This window comes from Equus caballus, chromosome 25 (assembly GCF_041296265.1).
Source record: "Equus caballus isolate H_3958 breed thoroughbred chromosome 25, TB-T2T, whole genome shotgun sequence".
In the NCBI taxonomy this organism is placed as follows: Eukaryota; Metazoa; Chordata; class Mammalia; order Perissodactyla; family Equidae; genus Equus; species Equus caballus.
The window spans coordinates 43,612,357-43,640,301 of NC_091708.1; the positions used below are offsets into that span (position 1 = coordinate 43,612,357).

General features: G+C 57.6%; 2 protein-coding genes across 10 annotated transcripts in view; one reads left to right on the forward strand and one right to left on the reverse strand.

The window, feature by feature from the left end:
• The first annotated feature begins 237 nt into the window (after positions 1 to 237).
• On the forward strand, positions 238 to 8,340 carry CEL (carboxyl ester lipase). The gene is made up of 11 exons (XM_001498274.5): positions 238 to 398; positions 2,522 to 2,672; positions 2,768 to 2,890; positions 3,074 to 3,271; positions 3,852 to 3,982; positions 4,146 to 4,253; positions 4,366 to 4,483; positions 5,959 to 6,145; positions 6,320 to 6,523; positions 7,399 to 7,596; positions 7,930 to 8,340. The coding sequence occupies exons 1-11, from the start codon at positions 333 to 335 to the stop codon at positions 8,243 to 8,245; spliced, it is 1,800 nt and encodes a 599-aa protein (XP_001498324.2). The 5' UTR covers positions 238 to 332; the 3' UTR covers positions 8,246 to 8,340.
• A 4,153-nt stretch (positions 8,341 to 12,493) lies between these two features.
• RALGDS (ral guanine nucleotide dissociation stimulator) overlaps positions 12,494 to 27,945 on the reverse strand; it is a 47,738-nt gene continuing 32,286 nt past the window's right edge. For 4 of the 9 annotated variants that reach the window (XM_023629225.2, XM_070251118.1, XM_023629231.2 and 1 more), the window contains exons 2-18: positions 27,163 to 27,273; positions 26,013 to 26,206; positions 25,412 to 25,507; positions 24,312 to 24,505; positions 23,642 to 24,066; positions 22,661 to 22,876; positions 22,212 to 22,315; positions 21,659 to 21,743; positions 20,113 to 20,181; positions 19,548 to 19,634; positions 18,984 to 19,016; positions 18,565 to 18,686; positions 18,281 to 18,376; positions 17,756 to 17,957; positions 17,329 to 17,571; positions 15,937 to 16,051; positions 12,494 to 13,555 (exon numbers count right to left, since the gene is read on the reverse strand). In XM_023629225.2, coding sequence (XP_023484993.1) covers positions 13,380 to 13,555; positions 15,937 to 16,051; positions 17,329 to 17,571; positions 17,756 to 17,957; positions 18,281 to 18,376; positions 18,565 to 18,686; positions 18,984 to 19,016; positions 19,548 to 19,634; positions 20,113 to 20,181; positions 21,659 to 21,743; positions 22,212 to 22,315; positions 22,661 to 22,876; positions 23,642 to 24,066; positions 24,312 to 24,505; positions 25,412 to 25,507; positions 26,013 to 26,206; positions 27,163 to 27,273 — 2,568 coding nt within the window. In that variant the 3' untranslated portion in view covers positions 12,494 to 13,379. The remainder of the gene's footprint in view (positions 13,556 to 15,936; positions 16,052 to 17,328; positions 17,572 to 17,755; positions 17,958 to 18,280; positions 18,377 to 18,564; positions 18,687 to 18,983; positions 19,017 to 19,547; positions 19,635 to 20,112; positions 20,182 to 21,658; positions 21,744 to 22,211; positions 22,316 to 22,660; positions 22,877 to 23,641; positions 24,067 to 24,311; positions 24,506 to 25,411; positions 25,508 to 26,012; positions 26,207 to 27,162; positions 27,274 to 27,945) is intronic. The other 5 variants (XM_023629227.2, XM_070251117.1, XM_070251115.1 and 2 more) reach the window with 2 other exon arrangements.

A 27,945-nucleotide genomic window follows, 5' to 3' on the forward strand; every position in this document is an offset into this window, starting at 1 on the left:
GGCAGTAACCTGCACAGGTGCACTGTGGGCACCAGGGCACCCACGAGCAGCCAGCCCTGGGAAGGATGGACGGTCCCTGCACCTGCACATGTGTCTGTGTGCGTGCGCACCTGTGTGCGACCTTTCCCAGCCTCAGCCCAGCTGGAAACAGCAGATGTCTCCTGGCCCGAGATACACTGCCTGGAGTGTGGCCAGCCTGCAGGAATGGGCAGAGGTAAGAGGGGAGGAAAGGGACCCTCTGCAGGCAGCTGCCAACTTGGGCTCCCGGCTCGCTCCAGCCCCATAAATACCCGGGGCCAGGAGGGAGGGCCACACAGAGGCAGGCACACACCATGGGACACCTGGAGCTGGCCGTCTTGGGCCTCACCTGCTGCTTGGCAGTAGTGAGCGCTGCAAAGGTGAGAAGCCACTAGAGGGGCAGGGGCCATTGTCTCCTGCCAAACCAGATCTGGCAACGGGACAGCATAGCGGAGGGCAGCCAGAGTCACGGGCAGAAAGAACCAGCCTGAGAAAGAGAACCTCAGGTTGCCAGATAAAAGACAGCATGCCCAATTCCATTTGAATTTCATGTGAACCAAGAATAATTTTTGGTATGAGTAAGTCCCATGCGATATTTGGGACATACTTATACTAAAAAAAAAAAAAAAAAATCCATGGTCTATCTGAAATTCAAATGTAACTGGGTGTCCTGAATTTTTATTTGCTGAATCTGGCAACCTGATCCACAATCCCCCTGTGATGCGATGCTGTCCCCTTTGCACAGAAGGGGAGATGGGGGCCCAGAGCAGACAAGCAATTTGCCCAACATCACGCAGCCACCAGTGGCTGAACAGGAATCTGGAACCTGGTCTAGTCCACCCTGGAGTCTGGTTCCCATCATAACCTTGTCTCCCGGGAGGGATGTGACAGCCACCGACTTGTTAGGGGCCACGCTAAGCTGCCTGGAGCAGCTGCAAAATGTGCCTTCCCTCGCCCAGCAACCACGGCACGAGGAACGAGGCAGGGAAAGTACTTCCAGGACGGAAACCCCAGCAGCCACCCGCAGACGGCGTGGGGGCCGGCCAGTGCCTGCTCCCTGCAGGGCTCAGATAGAGGACCCCATGCTGTTCTCCAACCTGCCACCTCTCCACCCCTCAGCCACTCCTGCAGGCCCTGCTTTTCATGCCCTGGCTGCCCCTGGGAGCTGCCCCTTGACCCTAGAGGTTCAGGTGCTGTCCTGGCCCCATCTGCCACCGAGAGGAGGTCACTCTCTTCAGGAGAGTTTTTTTCTGGGTGCTGAGAGGCCCCGGTTTCCTCGACACTGCCATGGAAGCATGTGCCACTTCCATGCTGCCACAATGGCAAGGGTCCCCATGCCCTTGGCCCCCCTGACCTGGGGCCCTCAGGCCAATCTCATTCACATAGAGACACTTCTGAGAGGTGACTTCCCTGTCCCCCAAGCACTGACCTGACCCTCTGCCCTCTCCCAGCAGCTGGGGAGGCTGGGGAGGAAAAATGCTTGGAGGCCTGGAGCAAGGAGGCTCATCCTGGGATGAGAGAGGCCAGGCCGGGGCCCGACTCCTGGGCCCTCTGCCCCACCCCCAAGGCACCTGGCAGGTGTTGCTTCTGGCCCCTTCATCTCTCCAGTTCCTTCTCCACTCCCCTATTAGCCTAGACCTTAGAGGGCGGCTGGGATCCCAGCTGGGCCTCGGGGTGCGGGGCTGCCCTGCCGTAGCCCACCTGGAACCTAGCACAGGTGAGAGCCGGGAAGCATCCACCTGTGCTTGCCCCAGACAGATGGGGAGGCAGTGCTGGGAGGGGACAAGAGCCTGGCTCTGAGGTCAGGCAACCACTTCCTAGTGGGCGACTTCAGGCAGGAAAGCCTTGTTCCCTCCAGGGACAAAGGGTAGATGAGAGCCAGCCCCTGGGACTCTCCTGAGGATTGGATGCATGGACCCGTGTGTGGCTAGCTCTGTTCGCGGGTTGGATACACAGCAGCAGTGCTTATGGCCTGGGGTGGGGCTTTCCCAGCAGGGATCCCAGGGCTGTGAGGACTCGGTTCCAGTCCACCGACTCCAGGCCAGCTAGACACCAAGTGGGGAGATGAGGGAGGAGGAAGAAGGGCCCACCATTCGGCAGGCTCACAGCGTGCAGGAAGCGTCTGCCACTGCCATGAGGGAGCCGCTGTTGACACCCATCTTCCAGAGGGGTGAACCGAGGCTCACAGTCACAGCTGGGTGGCCAGAGCCAGAATCCAAACCTCTACCCCTCCTCTCCTGGCCTCAGAAGGCTTCCCTGAGTGGCACCAGCTTCCTCTGAGATACAGAGAGCAGTACACCCCCCGGGGAACAGGGGGATAAGCCTCAAGCTGGCTCCTCAAGCAACATGTGCCAGTGGCAGGGATGTGGCCTCGGTCACAGTGAAGATTGGCCCCCTCCTTGAAGCTGTCTCTGGGGAGCCTCTGGGCACCCCGAGCCTGCTCGGGTACCCCCCAGCCCCGTTCGGGCTGACCAGCCTGAGCCTACCTGCCTCTGCCCCCCAGCTGGGCGTGGTGTACACGGAAGGCGGCTTTGTGGAAGGCATCAACAAGCAGCTCGGCGTCTTTGGCGACTATGTCGACATCTTCAAGGGCATCCCCTTCGCCGCCCCGACCAAGGCCCTGGAGAACCCCCAGCCACACCCAGGCTGGGAAGGTAGGTGGGTGTGGGCAGGTGCTGGCCAGGCCTCGCGGCTGGGAGTGCCAAAGGGTGGCCGCCATCCTCACGCCAGCCCTTCTGGCTGCCTGCAGGGACCCTGAAGGCCACGGACTTCAAGAAGCGATGCCTGCAGGCCACTATCACCCAGGACAACACCTACGGGGATGAGGACTGCCTGTACCTCAACATCTGGGTCCCCCAGGGCAAGAAGGAAGGTCTGTGCGCCCTCTCCTGCCCTCCACTCCCCATGCCCTGCAGCCAGAGGCCCAGGCCATAACCCTTGGTTGTGTCTGGGGATCCAGAGCTGAATGTCCCTGAAATCAGCACAGAGCGGGGAAGGGAGAGAGTAGGAGGGGCATCTGGGGTCACCGTCCTGCTACCCCCCACCCCTGCCTCAGTCTCCAGGGACCTGCCCGTCATGATCTGGATCTACGGAGGTGCCTTCCTCATGGGGGCTGGCCAGGGGGCCAACTTTCTCAGCAACTACCTGTATGACGGGGAGGAGATCGCCACGCGGGGCAATGTCATTGTGGTCACCTTCAACTACCGCGTCGGCCCCCTGGGCTTCCTCAGCACTGGGGATGCCAACCTGCCAGGTCTGTGAGGTGCCTGGGGCACAAGGGTGGGGAAGCAAGTGCATCCAACCCCCTGAGCTCCGAGGGATGCCCTTCAGTGCCCCTTGTCCCCAAACAACTCCTGACGGCCCCTGGAAAGCCCAGAATCCTATTCGTAGAGCCAGGGAGCTAGAGACGAAGCGAGAGACACAGGAGCCCCTCGGCAGCTGCAGCGAAAGTGAAGAGGCTGCCGGGCAACTGCCCTCCAGACTGACACAGTGACAAACTCATACCCAGAGAGAGTCCCAGGGGAGCAGGGACAGGGTGCCGAGTGACAGACAGAAAGACACTGAGGCAGGGACCCAGGGGGACCCAGAAGCTGCAGACAGACAACAAGAGAGACAGTGGCAGGGAAGGAGAGAGATGAGCAGGCCTGGCCCTCCTGTCGCCCTTCCGGAGCCTGAGCCTCAGCCCCTCCAGCACCCACCCGACCAGCCTCGTGCCACCCCTGGGCTCGTCCAGGGTCCCCATGTAGTCGAGGACACAGTCTTCCCACCCATATGGATTGTGCGTCTCCTGTGGGTCAGGCCCTGATGAAGGCCCCTCCCCGGCCCGCCCCCAGGTAACTACGGCCTTCGGGATCAGCACATGGCCATTGCTTGGGTGAAGAGGAACATTGCAGCCTTTGGGGGGGACCCCAACAACATCACCATCTTTGGGGAATCAGCCGGAGGAGCCAGTGTCTCTCTGCAGGTCTGGGGACCCCTGGAGGGGGGACCTGCCTCCGAGGGTGTTTGGGGGAGCCGATGGGGGCAGGAGAGGCAGGGCTGGAGCTGGCCTGCGAGTTTGTCCTTGGCAGAGCCTAGGGTGGGCAGGAGGGGTGAGGCCGTGGTGACAAGACCTCTGTGTGCTGCAGACACTCTCTCCCTACAACAAGGGCCTCATCCGCCGAGCCATCAGCCAGAGTGGCGTGGCACTGAGCCCCTGGGCCATCCAGAAGAAGCCCCTCTTCTGGGCCAAGAAGGTAAGGAGGAACCATGGTGGAAGGGGCCTTCCTCCTTCCCACTCTCTGCCCTGGACCCCACGTGCTCTACCCCAAGCACTGGCCTCACCTACTTGCCTCGCCCACCCCCCAGATCGCCGAGAAGGTGGGCTGCCCCGTGGATGATACCTCCAGGATGGCCAAGTGTCTAAAGATCACTGATCCCCGTGCCCTGACGCTGGCCTATAAGATGCCCCTGACAGGCACAGAATGTGAGTGGGGCACTGGGCGGGGGCGAGGGGGCTCCGGGTCGGGGGAGGGCACACTCCTGGAGAGGAGAGGAAGCCCAGGTCTGAGGCCTGGGCCTGCCACGGCTCGCTGGTGTCCCTAGACAGCTCACCGCCCACCACCACCCTTGCAGGCCTCAGTGGCCCCAACTGCAGGGGGAAGAAGGAGCCATTTTTCTTATTCTCCATGGGTCATGACCCCTCTGAGAAGTGCCCCCCTCCCTCCCAATGCACAAATCCACAGTGATTTGCACACAATTTTTGGGAGCTGCATGGACCTCGGACCCAGAGCCTTTATACTGGATGACCGTTCATTCTTCCCTCTGCTCATTCACTCAGCAGATATTTACTGAACACCTGCTGTAGCACTTGGCCCTTCCAGCTGTGCTACTCTACCCCAGGAGGGCCATGGGGACCCCATGAGCAAAGCCTACGAGTGTCAGCGTCATCAGCCCCGCAGGCTGGAATTCTCTCTTGCTCATTCTTCTAACGCCAAGTGCAGTGGGGTCCCATCATTTGCATCTTTACTGATGTGAATTAAACCATAAGCGCCAGGCAAAGCCAAACCAAAGCAAACACTATCGCCCCCAGTGCAAACCAACTATTTCCTCAGCTGGAGGACAAAGGGGCCGGGTTGGGCCCTGAAGGCCCGCGCAGCCACCTGCCCCATGCCAGCTATATGGTCCCTTCCGGGCCAGTTCAGGCGTCTAGAAGGCAATGCTGACCTTGAACAATTTCTGGCCAACACACTGGAACCCAGCCCTCGGAGGGGGTGCCTCTTTCTGTAGCCGTGCCCTCAGTTACTCCTAGGTCTTCCTCCTTCCTGACTGAGGCCCAAGGAGAACAGAGGGAGGAAGGGGACTTGGCAGGAGCTGGACAACTTGGCCTCTAGATCAGTGGTTCTCAACCTGGGTGATTTTGCCCCCGGGAAGATGTAGCAGAGTCTGGAGACAGTTTTTTTTTTTTGAGGAAGATTAGCCCTGAGCTAACATCTGCTGCCAATCCTCCTCTTTTTGCTGAGGAAGACTGGCCCTGAGCTAACATCTGTGCCCATCTTCCTCTACTTTATATGTGGGACGCTTCCACAGCATGGCTTGCCAAGCGGCACCACGTCTGCACCCGGGATCCGAACCAGCGAACCCGGGGCCACTGAAGCGGAATGTGTGCATTTAACCTCTGCGCCACCAGGCCAGCCCCTGGAGAGAGTTTTGATTGTCACAACTGGGGTGGAGGGAGCTGTTGGCATCTAGCGGGTCAAGGCCAGGGATGCTGGCAAGCACCCTACACACACAGGATGGCCCCCACAACACAGAATTAACCTGCCACATGTCAGTAGTGCCCAGGCTGAGAAACCTGGTCTCATCAAAGGAGGCAGGAGATGGAGGCAGCTCCCGCTCGGGGACTGGGGGAGGAGCTGGTGGGCGCTGGCCGGCCTGAGAGCCTGCTGCTCTCCCACCCAGACCCCGTGCTGCACTATCTGGGCTTCCTCCCTGTCGTCGATGGAGACTTCATCCCTGACGACCCCATGAATCTGTACGCCAACGCCGCCGACGTCGACTACCTAGCAGGCACCAACGACATGGACGGCCACATGTTTGCCAGCCTCGACATGCCAGCCATCAACAAGAACAAACAGGACATCACAGCGTAAGCAGGAAGCGTGGGCCCGGGGCGGAGCCCAAGGGCAGTTGGAGAGGCATCGGTAGACTGAGGGATGCAGCACTGTGTTGGGGGGCTGTCTGCGGCCCTCTGCTGGATGGGGGTGCGGAGACCCTGCGGTTGGCACTGGTGGAGGGTTCAGTGCCGGCTTGGTCCCTGCAGGGAGGAGTTCTACAAGCTGGTCAGCGGGCTCACCATGACCAAGGGGCTCAGAGGTGCCAACGCCACCTTTGACTTATACACCGAGCCCTGGGCCCTCGACTCATCCCAGGAGACCAAGAAGAAGACCGTGGTGGACTTTGAGACCGACGTCCTCTTTCTGATGCCCACGGAGACGGCCCTGGTCCAGCACAGGGCCAACGCCAAGTGAGGAGGGCAGGGCAGGGGAGGCCCACCTGGGATCGCCGGTGGGTGGCTCACAGGTGTCTGGGAGGCCTGGGAAAGCTGTGCTCGGGTCGTCACTGCGCCTGCACCATCTGCCTTGCTCAGGCCTGACAAGGCTTTAAAGGGCTCCTCCTCCCCTCCTAGACTCATGGGGCTTTACAAAACCCTCCCATGATTCTCTGCCCAGCCCAGCCCAGCCCTGTGGACTCTCCCTCACCCCACAGTCCTTCTCACTGCAAAGTTCTTGAGTCTACCTTTCATCCCTCGTGCTGTGTAGGAGAGAACGCTGGATGATGGTCTATGTTGTAGGTTTTGACTTCGCCAACTTTGAAAATAACAAGCCTGTGGCCACATTAAAAACCTCCATATAATAATAGCCAATTAAAATAAAAAATAAATTAGGAATGCTTAAAAAAAATAGGAAGATAAAATTATTCCCGGAAGTCTAAGATGACAGTTTTGCAGCAACTAAGCAATAGATTTAGCTCTGAGCTTCCTGTCAGTCAAGGCAAAAAGGGAAACATCTGGGGGCATATACCTTGTCCAATCAAATGAGGAATACAAATTCACTTGCAGAGAAAAAAAAATTCTTGACACAGAATTATAAGAGGAAGATGCTTCAAACCATTTTGTGGAGGTGAACTATAAATACAATTAAAATCCTAGAACCCATGAATCCATAAATTTGGCCCACAGCTTTCCTGTCCCCAGGTGTAAGAATCTCAGTTTCTTCACGAGGCTTGTGGCAGTCCCCGGACCCTTCCCTGCTCCCCCATGGCCTCCCTCTGGGGCCCATCTGGGACCTGGGTGGCCCCAGTGAGCACCTGCCAACCTGGGCGATCTCCCCCCATCCTCAGGAGTGCCAAGACCTATGCCTACCTGTTCTCCCTGCCCTCTCGGATGCCCGTCTACCCGAGCTGGGTGGGGGCCGACCACGCAGACGACATCCAGTACGTGTTCGGGAAGCCCTTCGCCACACCCCTGGGCTACCGGTCTCAGCACCGGACTGTCTCCAAAGCCATGATCGCCTACTGGACGAACTTCGCCAGAACCGGGTAAGGCGGGGGTGAGGTTGAGCCCAGAGCCTCTGGCCACCTTGGCCTGCAGGCCTGGGTTCCAGTCCCCTTGCTCACCACCACTTAGCTCCCAGAGCCTCAGAACCCACTCTTTACGTGAGGATAAGAGCTACTGGTGGGCCCAAGACAAGCACGTCTTGGGGCTCCACGTGCCCAGCCAGTGCCAGGGACACAGACAGGTGCTCTGAGGGGTTGGGTCGGCACAGAGAACAGAGGACTGCCCAGGCAAGCGGGTCCCAGCCAAGCCGGGGGCGCAGGGCTCCAGTGTCCTGTGAGCCTCCAGCCCCCACCCAGCCTTTTCTCACCTTTCAGGGACCCCAACACGGGCCACTCGGCCGTGCCCACGCCCTGGGATCCCTACACCCTGGAAAACAGCAGCTACCTGGAGATCAACAAGAAGATGGACAGCAGCTCGATGAAGCAGAGCCTGAGGACCAACTATTTGCGCTACTGGACCCTGACCTACGACGCGCTGCCCACCACGATCGGCGAGGGGGCCGCCCTGGTGCCCCCCACAGACGACTCTGAGGCCGCCCCTGCACCCCCCTCGGGTGACTCTGAGGCTGGTCCCACGCCCCCCTCGGGTGACTCTGAGGGGGCTTGGATGCCCGCAGTCATTGGCTTCTAATGTCCTTGGTCCTTGCCAAGAAGCCACAGGGTGGGACCCCAGGGGGCCCCCCCTCCCCTCCTGAGCTCCTCCTGAATAAAGCCTCATCTCTCTGGCATCTTTCTGTGCTCCCAAGATCCAGCTGGAGGAAGGAGGGCCCTCAGTTATCATGACAGCAGCAGGCGCTGGGCCCAACACGTTTCCCCCATGTGACAGTACTATCCTCGTTTTATTTTTTTATTTTTTCTTTCCTCTTTTGAGAAGTATTAGCCCTGAGCTAATATCCCATCTTCCTCTACTTTATATGTGGGACGCCTGCCACAGCATGGCTTGACAAGCGGTACATATGTCCACACCCGGGATCCGAACTGGCAAACCCCGGGCCCCCAAAACAGAACGTGTGAACTTAACCACTGCACCACCGGGCTGGCCCCTACTATCTTCATTTTAAAGAGAAGGAAACAGGTTCAGAGTCTGTCAGAGCCAGGACTGGGATTCAGGCGAGGACCCCTCCACACCAGCCTGCTGGCTCCCAGAGGCTGGGCCATGTCCCAAAGGGTGGGCAGAGCCAGAGGTGGCACAGCCGAGAGGGAAGCTGGGCTCTGCAGATGGTGGCCTCCTCCGGACCGGTGCAGCCCAGCCACACCCAGGTCCTCCAGGGTGTGGCGAGTGACCTGTGTGTTCTAACCGGGGTCAGGGAATCAGCCTGGGAAGAGAAACAGATTCCACCTCCAGCTGGATCCAAGTCAGAGAGAGAATAAAGCATCATACTGCAGGGTCCGAAGCAGAGGGCGCAGGAGGGCTGGGCATTGGGGGCTTGCTGGGTGGTGCCCAAGGGCTCTGGCAGAGCCGGCTGTGGGGAGGCAGAGGTCACAGTCAAGGCCATCTCCACCTCTGGAAGTCTAGACCCAGGCACCACACCGAGGGCTTAACCAGCCTGACCCCACGGGGGCCACATGAGGTGGGCATGTGAACATCTCCACTTTAGACAGTTATGGATATTTAGAGGGAAGCAAGGCCTTGAGAGGGGGTCATGTGCCCCAGGTCATCAGAGTAAGGATTCAAACCAGACTCCAAAGCCAGTGCTCACAACAGTCCTTAGTTACTGTGGGGCAGGGGTGAGACCTCAGAGAGAGGAGATCCCGGAGTCCTGGTGTGTGCATGGGGCAGCAACACCAGGGGACCAGCCAGCCACTCTTTCCCTCTCCAGCCATAGATGGAGCACTGAGGTCTGGGGGCCAAGTCCTGCTGCCCCACACAGCAGAGCTGGACGGGGCAAACCCGTCCCCTTGAGGAGCAGGGCGCCCTTGGACTGGCCTGTGACCCCGGTGGCTGCTCTGGGCTTCCTGGCTTGGTCAAGGGCTCTAGGTGTGAAGAGGGGATCTCCCGTCCAAAGACTAAGAGAGACAGACCCTTGCTGCAGGGCAGGCCTGTCCCGACTGCCCCTGCTCTTGGCCAGTGGAAGCCCAAAGATGCAACATGTCCCTCCTCTGCCACATTAGTAAGCACACGACTTCTCTAAGTGTTTCCACCTGCTCGGTCTACTCTCAGGAACCTCCTCAAATTGCAGGAGAAACCCCTCTGACCCCAGTGCCTCCCCCTGGCCCTGGGACACGGCACTTCCCTCACAGCTGCGCCTGCCTGTCCTTCAGGAAATCACGCCATGGACGGCTAGGCTGTGTCAGGGATCCAGGAGTATGCTCAGTCCCTGGGCTGCACGGAGGGCTCCCTGGCAGAGGCAAGGCCTGCTGTGTGTCTGGTGACACCTACTGCTGTCAGGACAACTCAGGGTTGCACCGCAATTCATCTGGCTCTTGTGTTTACAGGCTGTATTCGGAAGCTGAAAAATACTCACCAAGCTGCAGGCTGCAGGCTGTCAGGGTCCTGGGGGCTCCCCACTGGGCCAGGTGTTAGCCCTTTCATTCCGAACATGGTGAGGCTCCATCACTGCTTTTTATGGATTTGGTTGATTTTTTTATAGTGTTCCATTTTTATTCCCTTCTTTTCTTTCCTGGAATCTCTAAAAAAACTATTTTCTATGGGTTGCCTCTGAGAATACAATTGACAGCTTAAACTTATAACAACCTAGTTTGAATAATACCAACTTTGTTTCAGTAGTACATACTCAGCTCCCACACAGCTCCATCCCTCCCCTTTATGCTTATTCTCATGGATTATCTCCTATACATTCTGTTCCCATTAAGATACATATGTACTTATTGTTTTATGAATTTGCCTTTTAAATCATACAGGAAAAAAAAAGAGTTGTTACAAACCAAAAGTGCAATACAGGTACATACTACCTACCTATCAGTTACCTCTACTGGTTTCCGTATTTTTCCATATGGTTTCAAGTTACTGTCTAGTATTTTTTGATTTAGTCTGAAGGATCCCCTTTAGCATTTCTTGCAGGCAGGTCTACTCAACAAACTTCCTTAACTTCGTTTATCTGGGGATGTTTTAATTTCTCTTCATCCTTAAAGGATAGCTTCCTGGATATAGAGTTCTTTTTGTTTCAGCACTGGAAATAGAAATATGTCATCCCACTGCCTTCTGGTTGCCATGGTTTCTGACCAGAAATCAGCTGTTCATCTTATCGGGGGACCCCATATGTGACGAATTGCTTCTTTCTTGCCGCTTTCAAGATCTTCTCTTTGCCTTCAACAATCTGATTATAATGTGTCTCGGTGTGGCTCTCTTTGAGTTCATCCTGCTTGGAGTTCATTGAGCTTCCAAATATGTAGATTTATGTCTTTCATCAAATTTGGGGAGTTTTCAGCATTTTTCTTCAAATAATTTCTCTGCCCCTTTCTCTCTTCTTCTCCTGGGCCCCTCATTATGCATATGTTGTTACATCTAATGAAGTCCCCCAAAGTCCCTCAGGGTCTGTTCATGTTTATTCATTTTTTTTTTTCCTTTCTGCTCCCCAGGCAGAACAATTTCAATTGCCTTATCTTCAAGTTCACTGATTTTCTTCTGCCTGCTCAGCTCTGCCACTGAACCCCTCCAGTGCGAGTTTCACTTCAGTCATTACACTTTTCAGCTCTAGAATTTCTATTTGGCTTCTTTTTATAACTTCTCTCTTTATTAAATTCCCTATTTTTTCTTGCCTCATTCTCTTGATTCTTCCTTTTTGTCCAGGGCTTCCTTTAGCTCACTGAGCATATTTAAGACAGTTGATGTAATGTCTTTGACTAGTAATTTCAATGTTTTGGCTCTCTCAGGAACAGCTTCTATCAAATTCTTTTTTTCCCCTGTGAACAGGCCCTATTTTCCTGTTTCTTTGCATGCTTTGTGATTTGTTGAGAACTGGATATTGAGTGTTATAATGTGGTAACTCTGGAAATCAGATTCTCCCCCTCCCCAGGACTGTCTTTGTGCATGAGGGCTGCAGTCTTCCGTTTCTGTGGTGACCTTTCCAAGGTATTTTTGTAAAGCCTGTATTCCTTGTTACGTACAGTCGCTGAAGCTTCTGTCCCACTGCCTCGGTGGTTCAGTGTGTGAGCTGGCAGAGATGTCCTTAATTGTTGAAATTCATCAGCAAGGCCCTTCATCAAGCACTGGTTGTTGTCTCTGATGAGGGTCCGGAGTCCCAAAATTATTGATTCTGACAGTTTTTTTCCCCTAGCTTAATTGTTGTTTCCATGGAGACAGACCCCTGAAACTTCTTACTCTACCATTTTCTGCCACAAATGTTTATTTTTAAAGATACTCAAGTTTCAGAGGCTGTTACTCTGCCCTGTGAAGGCAGTTTCAATCTCTAATACCCGAGGGTTTTTTTTTTTTTTTTTTAAGATTTCATTTTTTTTTCCTTTTTCTCCCCAAAGCTCCCCCCGGTACATAGTTGTATATTCTTCATTGTGTTTCCTTCTAGTTGTGGCATGTGGGACACTGCCTCAGCATGGCTTGATGAGCAGTGCCATGTCCGCGCCCAGGATTCGAACCAACGAAACACTGGGCCACCTGCAGTGGAGCGTGCGAACTTAACCACTCGGCCATGGGGCCACTCCTCTAATACCTGAGGTTTTGAGGGGCTGTCTCAGCTCGTCGCGCAGATGAATGATACTGAGGTGAATGTCTGCTCTGTGAAAGGTGGATGCATGTGTTTGTTTACATAAGCCAGAGAAGGGTGGCTGGCCCTTCTCGCTTCTCCTGCATAAACTAAACCAATAACCCTGCAAGATTTCCTATTTGAACACAGAATGTGAGAGTCTGCATCTCATTTAAATTAGCACAGGAAATGAAAGAACAGAACCACAATTTCCAGGCTATAGTAGAAACAGGATTTTAATATAATATTCAAGTCTAGCATTTGCTATTTACAACAAATAAATATTGCCCCTCCCCAACTGGTAAACTTTTTTTTTTCTCCTTTTATACAAATAGTCAATCGCCCTCCCCCCCCCCCAAACCCTCCTTTCGCACTAACCCCCGTCTCGTGTGGTCTCGTAAAGCCCAGGATGCAGCAGTGAATGGCACTTCAAGTGTCACGAGATTCAACATCAGTGGGACTCGGCTGAGACCGTCCTCACTCACCGGGTGAAGAGTGGTCTGTGAAGAGGGTCTCTCTCTCCTCTCCCGGGAGGGCTGGGTAGGGGGTGGGTGAGACCCCCTCACTCTCAGTTGGCCCTGATGATGGAATCTTTGGTGCAGCCTGAGAAAGGCTAGGGTGGTGGGAGGAGGGGTCGCAACCCCTGTGAAGCGCACAGGCTGGTGCCCGCGGGCACGAGGAGAGAACTGCAGTGGTCAGACCTGGTGGATGGGTGGGTGCCCTGGGATGCCCATGGCACAGGTGGCAGTGACCCACACCTGGGAAGGTGTGAGAGAGGTGTACAGACGGCAGCGCCCGGCAGGGCTCTGTGTCCATTGGCAGCGCTCCTTGGCAAGTCAGCTAGTCCTCTGGTTCCAGAGAGCAGAAGGCACCTAAGGCAGCGAGTGGTCCACAGGAGGCCAGGTCAGCCTGTCGACTGGCAGGCGTCAATCCCGGCAGCAGGAGAGGTTCAGGGTGAAGCTGGAGTCTGGGGGTGGCCTGGGCTGGCAGGTTGGGCAGACGATGCCCACGTGGCCTGGGCCACTGTAGTCCGTAAGTGCTGAGTTGCATGGCTAGCCAAACCCTGAAAGGGTAGTCCTGTGGCTGGCCAGCGCTAGGGACCAATTAGAAGATGCCTTTGGCAATCTTGAGTCCCTTCTGCTTCATGCGAGGCAGGGTTGAGCTGGCTCCATGCCTGACCTTTGCCCCCTTGGTGAAGGTCCGTTTCTTTAGGACAAAGTCATAGTTGGCAGTAGAGTTCATAGCGTAAAACACATTGGCGTTTTCAGGGATCTTCAGTTCTAGTGGGGGAGGTGCAGAGGGAGGGTCAGTGGTGCTTATGGGGGCCCCACAGGAAGCCCCACCCCTTGAGGGCAGGCCTGAGCCAGAGACCTGAGACCCCCAACTCGACTGCAGGACCATCAAGGACCCCTCTTAATGACACTTGCCTACCTGAGGACAGACTCTTTGAGGCACTGATGAAACGTAATGACCCTTGTTTAGAAAGGACTTTGACTCTAGAAGTCCCCACCTGTCTGGAGGTTATCCAAAGGGTCTTCCAACCCGTTCCCCCTGCTGCCTTCACTAATCAGGGTCTTAAGCTGGAACAGTCTTTCTAGAATCCAGATCACCTCCCCTGAATCCTGCCTTACTCAGGACAAAGGCTCTGAGGCCCAGTGAAGGGCAGGCCTTCCCCAGGCCTCCTGCACTGGGTTCCAGAGGGGACCCCACACTCCAGGGTACCAGGCGCCCAGCAGATACTTGCTCTTGGCTCCTCCCATTTCCCACTCATCTGCTCTGGCCTCGAGCCTGCTGTACACAGGAAGCAGAGTGGTGGTCATGTTCACAGCTAACCTCATGGCACATGTGCACATGGTCCGTTTCCAGGGATGAGAAAACAGGCACAGAGGACTTCAGGAACCTGTTCGAGCCTCTGAGCCCTGGCTGTCTGGCTCTGAGTCTGTGCTTTTCTTCTTGATTCTTGCCCTTTCCCAGTTTTTAGAATATAGTGGTCTCCCCTTTTCCACAGTGGATATGTTCTAACACCCCCAGTGGATGCCTAACACTACGGATAGTATCTAACTCTGTATATGCTAGGTTTTCTCCTATACGTATGTACCTACGATAAAGTTTAATTTATAAATTAGGCACAGGAAGAGATTAACAACAATAACTAACGCAGTCGTGCACCACATAAGGACGTTTCAGTGAACAACGGACCGCATACATGATGGTGGTCCTGTAAGATTAGCACCATAGAGCCTAGGTGTGTAGCGGGCTACACCATGTAGGTTTGCGTGAGTGCACTCTGCGATGCTTGCAGTGACAAAATCACTAACACAGTTCTCAGAACATATTCCTGTCAATTCCTGTCGTTAAGCAATGCATGACTGTAATGAAATAGAACAATTATAATAATATACTATAATAAAAGTTACCATAGATCTTAGCAACCTCAGCATATGACATTTTTCCTTTTCTTATTATGTTAAGAACTTACGCCGTTTCACTTAAAGGAAGCAGTCTATGGCTTCTCTTTGGCATGTCTGAATTGCTGGCCTTGCAACTCTTGCACTTTGGAGTCATTATTAAGTAAAATGAGGGTTCCTTCAACGCAAGCACCGCGACACCACAACAGTCGGTCTGATAACCCAGAGGGCTACTGAGTGACTAACGGGCAGGGGCCATCTACAGCGTGGACCCACTGGACAAAGGGAGGATTCCCGTCCCAAGACGGATGAAGCGGGACAGTGCGAGAGTTCATCATGCTACTCAGAATGGCGTGCAATTTAAAACTTAAGAACTGTTAGTTTCTGGAATTTTCCATTTAATATTTTCAGACTGCAGCTGACCTTGGCTAACTGCAACTGGGGAAAGTAAAACCATGGACAAGGGGGGACTACTGTATGGATCTTCTGTTTCGCTTGCCGTGTCTGCTATGGTCTGAATGTCTGTGTTCCCCGCAAGTCATATGCTGAAGTCCTAACCCCCAACGTGATGGTACTTGGAGGTGGGGCCTTCGGGAGGTGACTAGGTTGTGAGGGTGGAGCCCCACAAACAGGATTAGTGCCCTTTTATGAAAGAGACCATAGAGAGCTCCCTTCTCCTCCCACCACGTGAGAGCACAGGGAGAGACCCGCAGTCTGCAATTCGGCAGAGGGTCCTCCCCAGAACCTGACCATGCAGGCACCCTGATCTTAACTTCCAGCCCCAGAACTATGAGAAATAAATTTCTGTTGTTTTTAAGCACACAGTCGGTGGCATTTTGTTATGGCAGCCCAAACAGACTCAAACAGTATCGCATGTGTGAAGATTTTAACGTATTTGATGCTGAGGTCCATGGCAGTCACAATTCTTTCTCAAGCACACATTTCCCATCTCAGGCAGAAAGTGACCCTCCGAATGGCCTGTGGGCTTGGCCATCTGGATGCCTTGCCCCAGGAGAAACACTTTTCTCTTTATTTCTCAGCGATGCTAGCTTTGAACGAGGTCTCGCACTGCCTGTTCACGTCCAGGGAAGGGCACGTGACAGGAGCCCAGCAGCTGCCAGGGACTGGTGCATGCAGAAGGCCTACTCCCACCCTGGCGGCATGTTTTCTGGGACTGCAGGCTGTGGGCCTGGAGCTGAGACACGGTGCTATCCCCCTATTTCCGTGGCCCGCCTGCCTAGCCCCTGACTTACTTCGATCGTCTGAAATAATCTGCACCAGCTCATAGTCCTCTGGCTCATCCTCATCCAGGTTGTGTTTGTCCATGGCCTTGCGGATTACGGCCGGAGCTTTATCTTGGCTGGTCACCTGGATTGGGGTGGGGGACAGGCCATCAGGGCAAGGGTCCTGGAGTAGCTCCCCCAGAGTACAGCAGCCAGGGACCCTCGGAGCCATCTAACCTCTGAGCACAAGGGCTCACAGTCTCTGGCTGGGTTCTGGGTCCATGGGGCCTTACCACCTTCTCCTGCCCCCGGGGAGTCCTCTGCGCAGTGAGGAGGGGTCTTTTCAAATTGCTCCTACTCCTCCTTCCCCTACACGCCTGCCACCTCCTCCCATGCCACCTAGGAGAACTGCCGCCCCTGGGGGCTGCTCCCCCTTGACCCTGCCCCTCCAGGCCAACAGTCTCAATGAGCCCAGAGAGCAGATGGCATTTGGTCCCAGCCCTGGAGATAAGAGAGGAGCCAGCCAGCCGGATGCCCAGTGGCTGCCTAAGAGCCAGGCCTGCGCTGAGCTGGAGGCTGCAGGGGTGGTCAACACAGGCTGACCCCTGCTGCCTCCCCCCAGAGGGCTGGAGTACAGGCAGGCCTTAGACACAGGGTCATACAGGGGACGACTTCATGACAATCATGCTAGCTTCTGCCAGCGAGAGCAGCGCAGCACAGGCGGGTGTGTTATGGGGCACCTGACGCAGTGTGGGTGGATGGCGGTGGGGGCGTGCAAGTGGCTCACTGGCAGCCCGAGTTCTGGAGGACGAGCAGAGTCCCAGACAGCTTCCATTGGCTTGATCTCTGTCTTCAAATTATAGCCAGTGTCTGACCCTGGTAGCCACCTCCATGGCCGCCAGCCTGCTGCAGCCACTTTCTCCCCGCCTCGCTGCAACAGCAGCCTCCTAACCAGCTCCCTGCACCTCCCAGCATCAGCCCACGGCCCCCGAGAAGTCAAAAGTCACTGCTGTCCCTCCTCTGCTCCAACCTCCAGTGGCCCCTGTCTCTCTCCAACAAGATCCAGGCCCCCGGCACTTTCCTGACCTCAACTTTTACCCTGACCCTCGCTCCTGCACCTCGGGCCCCCTGCTGGTCTCCTAACCCCCAGGCACACTCCCGCCTCGGGCTCTGCACACCACTCCCTGCGCCCTCAGGGGCCTCATCAGTGAGGCCCTCCCTGGCCTCCATCTAAACCCCTCCGTCTACCGCCCTCAGCGCTGACTGATGCCCTGGCTTCTTCGTGTCTGTGTCTGGTATCTGCCCGTCCTTCCTGACCCACTAGAAGGCCAGCTCCAGGAGGGCAGGGACAGGCCACCGTGCTCAGTACGTATTTGCTGCCTGGCAGAGGAGGGGACGCAGGGGCCGGCCTGTGGGGCTCACCAGGATGCTCTTGTACATGTTGCCGTTGTCCACGTCCAGGCTGACACGGATGATGCAGCAGTCGCCCACCTGCTGGTTGTAGAGGGGCAGCGAGGAGCTGTAGCTGCAGACCCCGGAGACGGAGCGCTTGTGGGTACGGGTGGAGGCCACGGGGGTGGTGGAGGCTGACGAGGAGGAGGTGCTGCTGGAGGCTGAGCTGATGCCGGAGGTCTCGGGGGATGACTGGGAGGCTGACTCCCAGAACTGTGGGGATGGCACCATCAGCAGAAGCCCCAGGCCCTGCAGGGTGCCCAGGCCGGTGTCCAGCTCTGGGAGATTCCAGGGGCTCTGTTCAGGAGCTGGGGCTTCTCAGCCCCTTTGTGGGTGCGGAGTGGGGAACACTGGCCCTGGGAAGGGAGGGGCTAGAAGGAAGGGGTGGGGCAGTCACCTTCTTTTCCTGGCCATCGGGGGACTCTGGGACAAAGCTCATGTTGATCTCCTCCACATCAGAGCTGGAGGAGCCAGCTGAGTGGACGCTGAGTGCATCAGCGATGTCCCCGCTGCTGAGGTAGGGGCCACACCTGAGCTGGTCACAGGACTTGGAGTGGGAGCTGCCGCTTGTACTGAGCTCTGTGCTGGGGGCCTGGCGGCTGCATGGAAAAGCCAAGTTACTTAGAGGGCCTCCCCTGGAACACATCCCACCCCTTGCCCCCTGCACTCTGCTCCAGGCATCATGCCAAGCGCTTGGTCCGTCACCAGCACCCCATCGGCTCCCATGGGCTGATATATTATTTAGAACCACTCTATCCACAGGAGGAAACCGAAGCCCAGAGAGGTGAGGTGACTCACCCCATTACAGGGCTGGTCAGCAGGGAAGCTGGGATCCCAGGGCCCAGCTGTCTGACTCCCAGAGCCCACGCCCAGCCAGAAACTCCCGAGCCCCAAGGGAGCTGCCCTGCCCGCCTGGACTCACTCGCTCCAGCGCTTAACAATGGCAGTGTTCTTCTTGGCCTTGAGCGTGTTGCTGGCTGATTCAGAGGGGGGCTCCAGCTCACAGGACAGGTTGTAGCTACAGGACAGAGCGGAGCCATGAGGCTACCAGGAGCCACACTCAGCTGATCCTCCCAGTGCCAGGCGCCCAGCTGTCACCAGGCAACCAGGTCCCATGCTGACCAAGGACCCAAACCACAGGCTCTCTGGAGCTGGCCCCCAGGGACAGCTTGCCCATGCTGTGCCCAACTCCTGCCCCGGCCTCACCTCTCAGCCTCGCTGAGCCACTCCATGGCCCGGAACCAGGCCCCAAAGTGCTCCTCAGGCGCAATGCTGTAATTGTTGCAGGCCGACTGGAGCAGCTTGATCTGGGCGATCACTTCGAATTCCTGGGGCCAGAGGGGAGGACAGGAAAGTGATGACTGGGCGGGGTTAGGGTTTTCACTCACAAGTTCCCTTCTCTGCTCCTGCTCAGGCCCCACTCTGTTCTCAGAGCTGGGTTCAGACAGCCTCTCCCCAGGAAGCTGTCCTTGATTCTAACCGCCTGTCCCCCACACTCCAGTGGGAGAGGTCCTCCCCTTCTCGTACCCAAGTCTCCCGATAAATGTCAGAGGAAGGGAGCTGGAGCTAAGCTGTTCTCCCAGGTGGGTCTCTGAAGCCCGCCCCCCAGGGCTGCGGCTGCTCACCTTCCTCCTCTTCTCGAAGTTGATCAGTCTCCCCTGGAAGACAGACAGTCAACATCCATCAGAAAGTGTCCCCTTGCCCATCACCACCCCTCCTGCCCTCTCGGGCTGCACTACAGAGAGCACACACCAGGGGGCAGGGCACGCACATGCCAGGATCTGGGGTGGGTTCTGGGCGCTGAGGGGTGGGCGGGTAGAGGCTCAGGGACGTTCCCACCCAAGACTCTGAGGACAGAGGGGGAAACTGAGGCCTCAGGGAAGAAGGCCCAGCTGGGCCACCATGTGTCCAACCTTGGAGGGCCTGTCCTCTCTCTGTCCATGGCCATAGCCTAAAGGAGGGGCTGTGTCCAGCTCAGCTACACCCTCCTGCAGCTCTGAGCCCCAGCAGCCGGGTACCGAGCTGTTCGCTCATTGGTAGAAGGGCTGGTGCCCTGGCACACAGGGCTGGCCGAGTGGGCGGGGGTCTCAGGAGACGAAGTGAGCCTGGGCTGAGCTCAGGGCTCCGTGAGGGGCGCTCTGCTCTCTGGCTTCAGGCCCTGCCCTGCCCCCGCCCCTAGGCTCACTCACATACAGATAGTCCTTCATCGCAGTGTCCAGCATCACCAGGTCTGTGAGGAACGTGCCCAGGTAGGGAACCGTGCCCTGGATGACACCCTGTGACATCGGGGTGGGGGCTGTGAGCAGTGCCCAAGGCCCCTTTCCTGAGAGCCCCTCAGCCTCAGCCCCCATCCCGAGCCTCCCACTTGGAGCAGCCTGGGGACCTTTAGCTGTTTCTCCCAAATCCCCCTCCTAGTGTCCATGGACCCCAAACCCTCTAGTCACCTTCCAGGCCTGCTATTTGGCAAATGCCCAAGGGGCTATGGTCCCTGGCTCCTCACTCCCAAATTCCCCTGAGCCTGGCTCTTCCGGGCCTTGCTTTGGTGTCTGTAACTAGTTCCCCCAAGACACCAGCTGATCGGGCATGGCCCTCACAGGGCCCAGGGGAGGCCAGGTCTAACAAGGCCTGTCAGCCACCGGCAGCAGGAGAGGAGGCCTCAGGGGCAGGCCCCTCCTCTGCAGATTGGGAGGCCAGCCCCCTCCTCTCCTGACTTCCAGGCGGGCCTCCTTCTCTCCCAGCCTCGAGCACACTCACCGTCTCTTTCGGCCGTTTCTGGGCTCTCTTGGGGTTCATCTCCAGCGTGGCAAACTTGGAGGTCCCCTCCTGCCAAGGTTGAGGACGGGGTCAGTGAAGCCACCTCCTTGCACTTCACCCTCCAGCAGACCTGACCTCGGACCTTGGTTACTGGGGCAAATGCTCCTGCACCACCAGCGTGCTCTGATTCTAGATTTGAACCCCTGAGCCAGTTCCCGGGACAGCACAGCTGGAACTACACTTGCCTCTTGGGGTCTCCAAGGACTCAGTGTCACACGCCTGTTACTGTGGCTGTTCTGCCCTTGCCCTCTCCAAGGTGGGGCCTTGCACAAGACTCACCCACATTCCTTTTCTCCCTTGAACCCCACTATCTCCCTGTGAGGTCAGCACCCTGGGGTCATCATTCCCCCATTTTCCAGATGAGGAAATTGAGGCCCAGAGAGGGGCAGCGACTTACCCAGGGCCCCACAGGGACTCAGAGGACAGCAGGCTCCTCCCTCCAGGCTGGAGGCCCTGCCCCTGACGCCTTCACTCCCCACTCCCACCACTGACCAGGGTCCCATCCTCAGGGCCTCTGGGTGTGTGCCAGGCTGAGCCGTGAAGAGAGGGATGGGGACTCTTGGGGGGCCTGTTGAGCAGCTCCTGTCTGCTCCAGCACCCAGTGGGGAGTCTGCTCCCCAGGCTGGGCCCGAGGCCATGGCAAAGCCTTTAGTTCCCACAGAGCCCTGCAGGATGCTCCCCTACACGGTGCTCCGCCTCCACCCACTCAGGAGGGTGTCCCAGGTGCCACCTCTGTCTGACAGGGTGAGCTGAGGCCGCCAGGGGCACTGGGTAGTGACATTTTGCATCTTCTTTTCTATGGAAGCTTCTGAGATCAGGTCAAAAAGGACCCATCACGAATTCATTAGTTCCCGGACACTTTTCACAGCACTCTGGGTTATCCATCGTGGCTAACACGAGGCATGGCTAACACGAGGCGAGAATCCAACAGGACCCACTGGGACTTACTCACAGCATCTGCCCCAGGAGCAGAGTGAGGAGTCCCATGGGTACCTAGACCTGCCTCCCCGGTCCGGTCATTTGGACCCAACACCAGGCAGCCCCTCTGGGATCTGGCCCCTGGGCATCTCCTGCAATACCCGGTCCCTGGGCGGGCAGATGCCTGCCCCTTGGAAGTACAGTGCAGACAGAAGGAGCAGCAGGGGCCTGGCTTCCTGGGGACAGGCTGGGCTGGTTTGGGGAGGGAAGGGACCCCCACACCTGACCCCATCCACCCACCAGCCTGGAAGAAGCTAAGTGCCAGTGGAAGGGACCAGTGAGGGAGCAGAGACCTGCAAATTCTGCCTGCTCACCCACCTCTCCTGGAGCACGCCAGCCGCCCCCACGACATCCCATTGCAGGGCCTCCTGTCCCTAAAAATGCCCTCCACCTGCCCGTGGGGCAAACAGACCCCTCTCTCCCTGGAGTCCAGACAAGACAGGACTGGAATTTTTCAAAGAAACTTGACAAGATGCTAACACCGCCCCCTGTCCCCTCTTCCATTTACCTTGATGAGCAGCTCTCTGCTCAGTGAGTAGTTGTTCTCGTCTGAGAAAATCTCTGACAGCTTCTGAAAGATTCGGAAGCTGTCCCTGGGGGAGGAAGGAGAAAGTAGGGAATTGGGGGTTGGGGGAGTGGTGAGTATTTATTTTAGAACCTAAAGACCCAAACTTCCTGGAAGAGTGGTGACCAAACAGGGTTCTGCTGGGCCCGGGGAGGGGCGCTCTCGTGTTGGTCACCTGGGCCCCATTCCCATTTCTACTGAGCAGCTCTGTTCTGACCACTTTTGAGTTCAACTGGACAGAGTTGTGTGGCTGTGAAGTAAACATGAAAATCTCCAAGGTGACTCAGTCCAGTGCCTGACAGATAAGGAAACTGAGTCCTGAGGCAGACCTGCCGGCCTAAGGCCAATGGACACTTAGAGATCCCGCCTACCAGGGGTCTGTGCCCCCAGGACTGCTGCCTCCTGACAGGTCTCAGGCTCACTGAGAGGGCAATGCCTGGCCCCGGGGGAGGTGCCTGGTCCACTCGGGAGCTCCTGCAGAGAGAGGCCTGCCCACCTGGAAACTTCTTCCCACGTCTTCTTCAGTCGGTGGATGGAGTTGCTCTGCAGAGCAGAGAGGATGGCGTAGAGTGATGAGAAGTTCTTGAGGACTCGGCACTCCTGGCGAGAAGAGAACGTGGGTTGAGAGGTGCGGCTGGAGCTACCCCCTGCTCCAGCTTCAGTCCCCCTCAGCTGGACTACCCCCCCGGACGGGACAGATGCCCAGGGAGCCCAGGAGGGCACACTTGGGACCCGATGAGTAACACGCCTAGGGAGGAGGATCTGGGCTCACCCCAAAGAAAAAGCATGAGGAGGAAGTGAGCACCCAGACAGTGGATGTGGGAGTCAAGGCCAGTGTGCCCTGGGAAGGAAGAGCCTGGGGTCTGTGCAGGGGCCTGGACCACAAACCACACCCTGAGGGTACATAAAGGCAAAAAAGGGATTCCTGGGCCCTCTGAGGCATACCCTGGCCACCTCAATCCAGTGCTCTACCACCCTGGCCCTGTCACGGGCCGTCACACTCCGGTCCCCGAGGCAGGTGGTGATGACGCAGTTGGCAACATTGTTGAACTGGGTGACGGTGGCACGGACGGTGGGAGCCAGGTGCTCCTTGCCCTTCTTGTCCCGCTGGGACCAGATGGAGCCCAGGCAGTGGTAGGGCACCACCTTCTTGAACAGCTCCTGGGGAGCAGAGGGAGTGTCACCCGGCTCTGTCACACCCCAGCTCAGCTCCAGTCTCCCCCAGTCCCAGGCAGGGTCCCTGGTCAAAGCTGGAGCTCAGGAAGCTGAGGATGTGGCTGGAGCGTTGTGGGGGTCCCTGGCTTTGTTCTTGTCCTCTGAGGGCACCCAGCACGGGATGACCCAGGATGGAATACTGGCAAGAGTGCAGCATTCCCACCAGCAAAACCCTCACTCCATACACCAGAAGAGGCTCACACTGGCACGTCCCAGGCAGCATTTTCCACCCTCCATCCTGCCTCTGGGCTGACCCCTGTCCAGGTTCATATTTACTGTGGGGGCTACAACTAGGGGCTTTGTCTGCTGTCTGCCACGGCCTCTAACACACGTCAGGCGCCTAGGAAGTGCTGAGGCTGGAGGGCCTCCGAGGCAGATGGGGGCAACCCATGAAGCCAGCCGCACCCCAGTGAGCTCCCCACCCTCACCAAATGGGCCAGGCCCCGCCCAGCTTCCCCTGTTCTAGCTCACTGCATCTCCACAGCCCCTCTGTGCTGCCACACAGATGGGGGTCTCTCATCTCCACAGCCCGGAGGGGAATCAAGGCCTCGGGGTGCAGAAACTTCCCTGGGTCACAGGGTTTGTAATAGAGAAACTGGGACTGGGACTGGAACTGGGACATCAGCTCTGGCCCACGGAAGGGCAGGTGTGGGCAGCGGAGGCCAGAAGGAAGGTGCACCCTGCCCGGCTCTGCTGAGAAGAGTCGCTCACCGCGTCCATCAGTGTAAACTGCTCCGCTACCAGGTCAGGTGGGAACGTCAAGAGGTGAGGCTTCTCCTCACTCAGCCCGTTCTCTGCAGCCACAGACGAAGGCCAGGAAGGCTCTGGTGCTGGTGTTGGCTCTAGCTCTAGAGTTTGTGACAGAGCTGCCTCCAGCTCTGGAGCTGGTACTGGCTCTGGCTCTAGCTCTGGAGCTGGTACTGGCTCTGGCTCTAGCTCTGGAGCTGGCGCTAGAGCTGGCTCTAGCTCTGAAGCTGGCGTTGGCTCTGGCTCTGGAGCTGGTTCTGGCTCTAGCTCTGGAGCTGGTGCTGGCTCTGGCTCTGGAGCTGGCACTGGACAAGGCACTAGAGCTAGTGCTGGCGCTGGCTCTAGATTGGGAGTTGGTCTCAGAGCTGGCACTGGAGCTGGTGACAGAGCTACAAGAGGAAAAAAGTTCAGCAACATGCCTGCCTTTCCAAGCAGAAAACATGCCACTGCCTTCTAGAGAAGCCCCAGCCCAGGAACCCACAACAAGATGTCTTCTTTGACTGCAGTCGAACAGATGGGTGGTCGGAGGCCAGACTTTGCTCCTGGCCAACACCAGTCTCTGGGGACTCCTCACTGCGCGTCCAGCACTGATGCCTCCCCACATGGTTACATGCACCCACCCTGCTCTCCTCACCCTCCAACTCGGCCTCAATGAGCTCTGCGTGCTCCAACTGAGCCAGGAGATGGTGGGCACGGCGCTCCAGGTCAGAGCCGGGCATGTTGAGCTGCACATAGGCCACCAGTTGCTTGAGGCAGGGAAAGTCCGGGGGCTGACAGAAGTCCTCTGAGTACTGGTCCAGCCAGGTGCCCAGGATGGAGGAGATGGCACTGGAGGTAGGTGGGTGGGCAGGAGAGTTGGAGGCCTGGCCTCTTCTTCCATTCAGTCTTCCCTTGGTACCTCTATGGGGTGGGGGCTGGGCTCCTGGGCCCGCCCCTGCCCATCCAGAAGCCAGTGCACCCCAGCCCACCCCCACGTGACGGTCCAGCAGGGGCAGGCCTGGTCAGCAGGCTGGGCCTGCGAAGTCTCCATAGGAGGGAGCCCTCCATCAACTCTGGGACCACCTCTCCCTTCCTCGGGGAACCCGACACACTCCTGCCTGTCCCCCGGTGCCTCCCCACTGGAATGTCACCTCCACGAGGACAGGGAGGGCGGTGCCTGCTCTGTTCATCGCACTGGCGGGCACACAGTAGGTGCTGCGTGCACATGTGAGGGGGGAGGGACCAGGCGGAGTGTGTCCTGCTGCCCAGCCTTCACGGGGCCCTCGTGGCACCTCAGCCTGCTGCTCATACACCGCTGTGCTGTCTTACTCTCTGTGAGGCCTGTGTGGGTCTCGTCTCCACCCCGACACTATCCTTGGGAATGGGGACACAGCCGGCCCAGCCCCACATGCAGCTGGCCTCACAGGACTGAGGCACCAGGCTGATGTGTGAGCAGGTGGCTCCCCACACCTCCTTCCTGGGTCCTTGGATCAGGGGGTGCCGAGCAGGGCTGGGATGGGCTGTGGTGGGGTTGGATTCTCTCAGGGGCCAGCTCTGAGCCCCCAGCCTCCTCTCTGCTCCCCAGGGGGCCCGGGACCCCATCTGCAGCTGACTCCTTTCCTCCTACAGGAGAAGCCCCCAGACCTCAGCCCTCTAGCAGGAATCACGAGATGTGTGGGAGCCAGGGGACTGCCCGGCCCTCCCGTGCCCCCAGCCACAGCCCCTCAGATCCCATTAGACCTGAAGCCCACTCACTTTCTCAGTTGGTCCTGGGGTCCACCGTCCTCGTCGGAGTAAGGGAGGATGCATCCATATCTAGAGGAGGCCGTGAGGGCATCACATCTACCGTACCTGATATGATGTCTAGTGTTACCGGCCGACTCCCCGACTAGAACGGAAGCCCGGGAGGACACGGACTTTGCCTGCTTTTTTCAGTGAATTATGCTAAGTGTCTAGCAAAGTGCCTGCACACAGTAGGTGCTTCATATATATTCGCTGAATGAATGAAGCCCAGCCAGCACCTTGCTGACGTCCGAGTGGGCCTGGGCCCCAGGCAGCCCCCAGGGCTCCCTGCTCTGCCTGCCCCCAGGCTGGGACCCCCCCCACGGAATCGGAAGGCTCCTTCAGAAATGGGAAAGCAGCTGTGCCCAAGGCCACAGGGTGCTGAGGCTTGAGGCAGACAGCTTCATGGGGGAGAGGAAAGTCCTAAATCAGGACAACCACAGCCCTCGGGAGCCCTGCCCACAGGGCCAGGCCTGAGCAAACTGAGGCTCAGAGAGGTGAAGGGACGTTCCCAAGACACACAGCCAGGAGGAGGGCCGGGAGCCACGGTGCTGTGCAGGGGCGGGGCGCCCACCTTTTGAACAGCAGGTCCAGGACCTGCTGGGTGGTGGTGAAGGCTCGGTAGGTGCACAGAAAGATGGTGACGTAGGAGAGGTCGCTGCCCTGGAAGGCAGGCACCAGGCGCTCCACCAGCTTCTCCAGCGTGCCTGCCTTCACAGTCCGCACCTTGCAGGTCTCATACAGGTTCAGGGCCGACTCATTCTCACACTGTGGGGAAGACGAGGGAGGGCCATCCGGTCAGGGGCAGCACCACGGCCCACAGGAGGGCGGTGGGGGACTGGAGGTTAGATGAGCTGCTAAGAGCTCAGTGGCTTTGGCCAGAGATGGGACATGAGTGCCCCCAGCAGACACAGGTTTTAGGCTTTAGAAGCAGAATCTGAGGGGGAGGAACGGTGACAAAGACTAACACCTTCAGGTCATTTTGTTAGCTGAGTAATGACAGCCCCTCCCTGTATGGAGAGCATTACCCCTGTGAGCCTGGGCAACACATCCCCGTTCTGGAGGCGAGGAAAGAGAGGCTACTCCAGGGTGGAAGAGAGAGGTATATGGGGACACACAGCACTGGGGGAATGGCTGAGGAAAGGAAGCAAGCCAAGGTCCCTCAACAGGGACAGGCTGAATCACTGCATGACCAACCTCCCTGCTGGAACGCGACCACTGGAGTCAGGCCTCACTCGGACCTGGAGGGGTCACAGGGCTGTGCTCCGTGAGAGGGCAGGTGGCAGAGAATTGTACATAGTAGCCTGTGCCCCTGTCCTTTTTGGGTAAAAATGGTCCTACTAAGCATGGCGATGGAAGGCTTAGAAAAGGTGTGGAAGGACTCCAGGCTGACGCTACATGGGGCTGCTGGGGGCAATATTTAAAACAAAAAACATTGGGACAAAATGCAAAAATACTTCTGGCCTAACGTGAAGTGAAAACAGCATAGAAGTGTCTTTTGATGTTCACACAAATACGTGAAAAGTGACTCTGCAGCTGGCCAAGCCCAGGGCTGGACAGTTGCGGGGGGGGGGGGGGTGGGGGGGGGCGGGTGCCCAGATTCCTTTGGGAGCAGGACTGTGGGCTCTCAAGCAGGAAAGCCCTGGAGGGAGGCCAGCAGAAGTGCCAGGGTGGCACTGGGGTTCCCGGGGTCCCAGTGTGGAGGCCCCTGCACCTGCACTCACCCCGAGCCAGCGCTGGCCCTTGTTGGTGCCATGGTGCACCTGCACCTTGCGCAGGGAGATGGAGTAGATGACCCCGTTGACCAGCTCCTCACCAATCTCCTGCGTAGAGCTCTGCAAAGACAGTGCCCAGCCGCCGGGCGGGGACGTCAGGGGCCTGCCTGGCTGCTGCTGCAGGGGGATGTCCCATGTGACCTTCTGTTCCCCAGATGAGGGTGCTCAGACAGACCTCCAGTCCAGAATGACACGGATGGCAGCTTGAGGGCTCGGGATTAACATGGGACAGGTTGGCACTGCCCCCAGCACTCCCCTTCCCCCGCTGCCAGCCACAAGCTGGATCTGAACATGAGGAGCCTACCAGGCTCCGACCCCTCAACAACCCACTCCTGCTAGGGTGACCCCCCCCGCCAGGCGAATTTACTTGGCCATTTCACAGATGAGGACACGGAGGCTGAGAGAAGAGCAACTTGTCCAAAGTCATGCCACGGAGGATAGATGGCAGACCCAAGATCCCAAGGCGCAGGGCCCGAGGCCCGTGACCCACCTCAGCCTGACCCCTCCTCTGCTCAGCCTGTCCACCCCGCCGCTGACGCAGCAGGAATCAGCATGGGGCTGGTGCAGGTGTGGGGCATCCCTGTGGCCGCAGCCGAGGCCACTTCCTTCCCTTTCTGCTCATTCATGCCCTGTGCCGTCTTGGGCAACAGAGGAGTTCCCAGTTCCCTGTGTGTCATCACGTGCGTGGGGACAGGGTGAGAAAGATGACAGTGCTGGCATCCGGGCTGATGG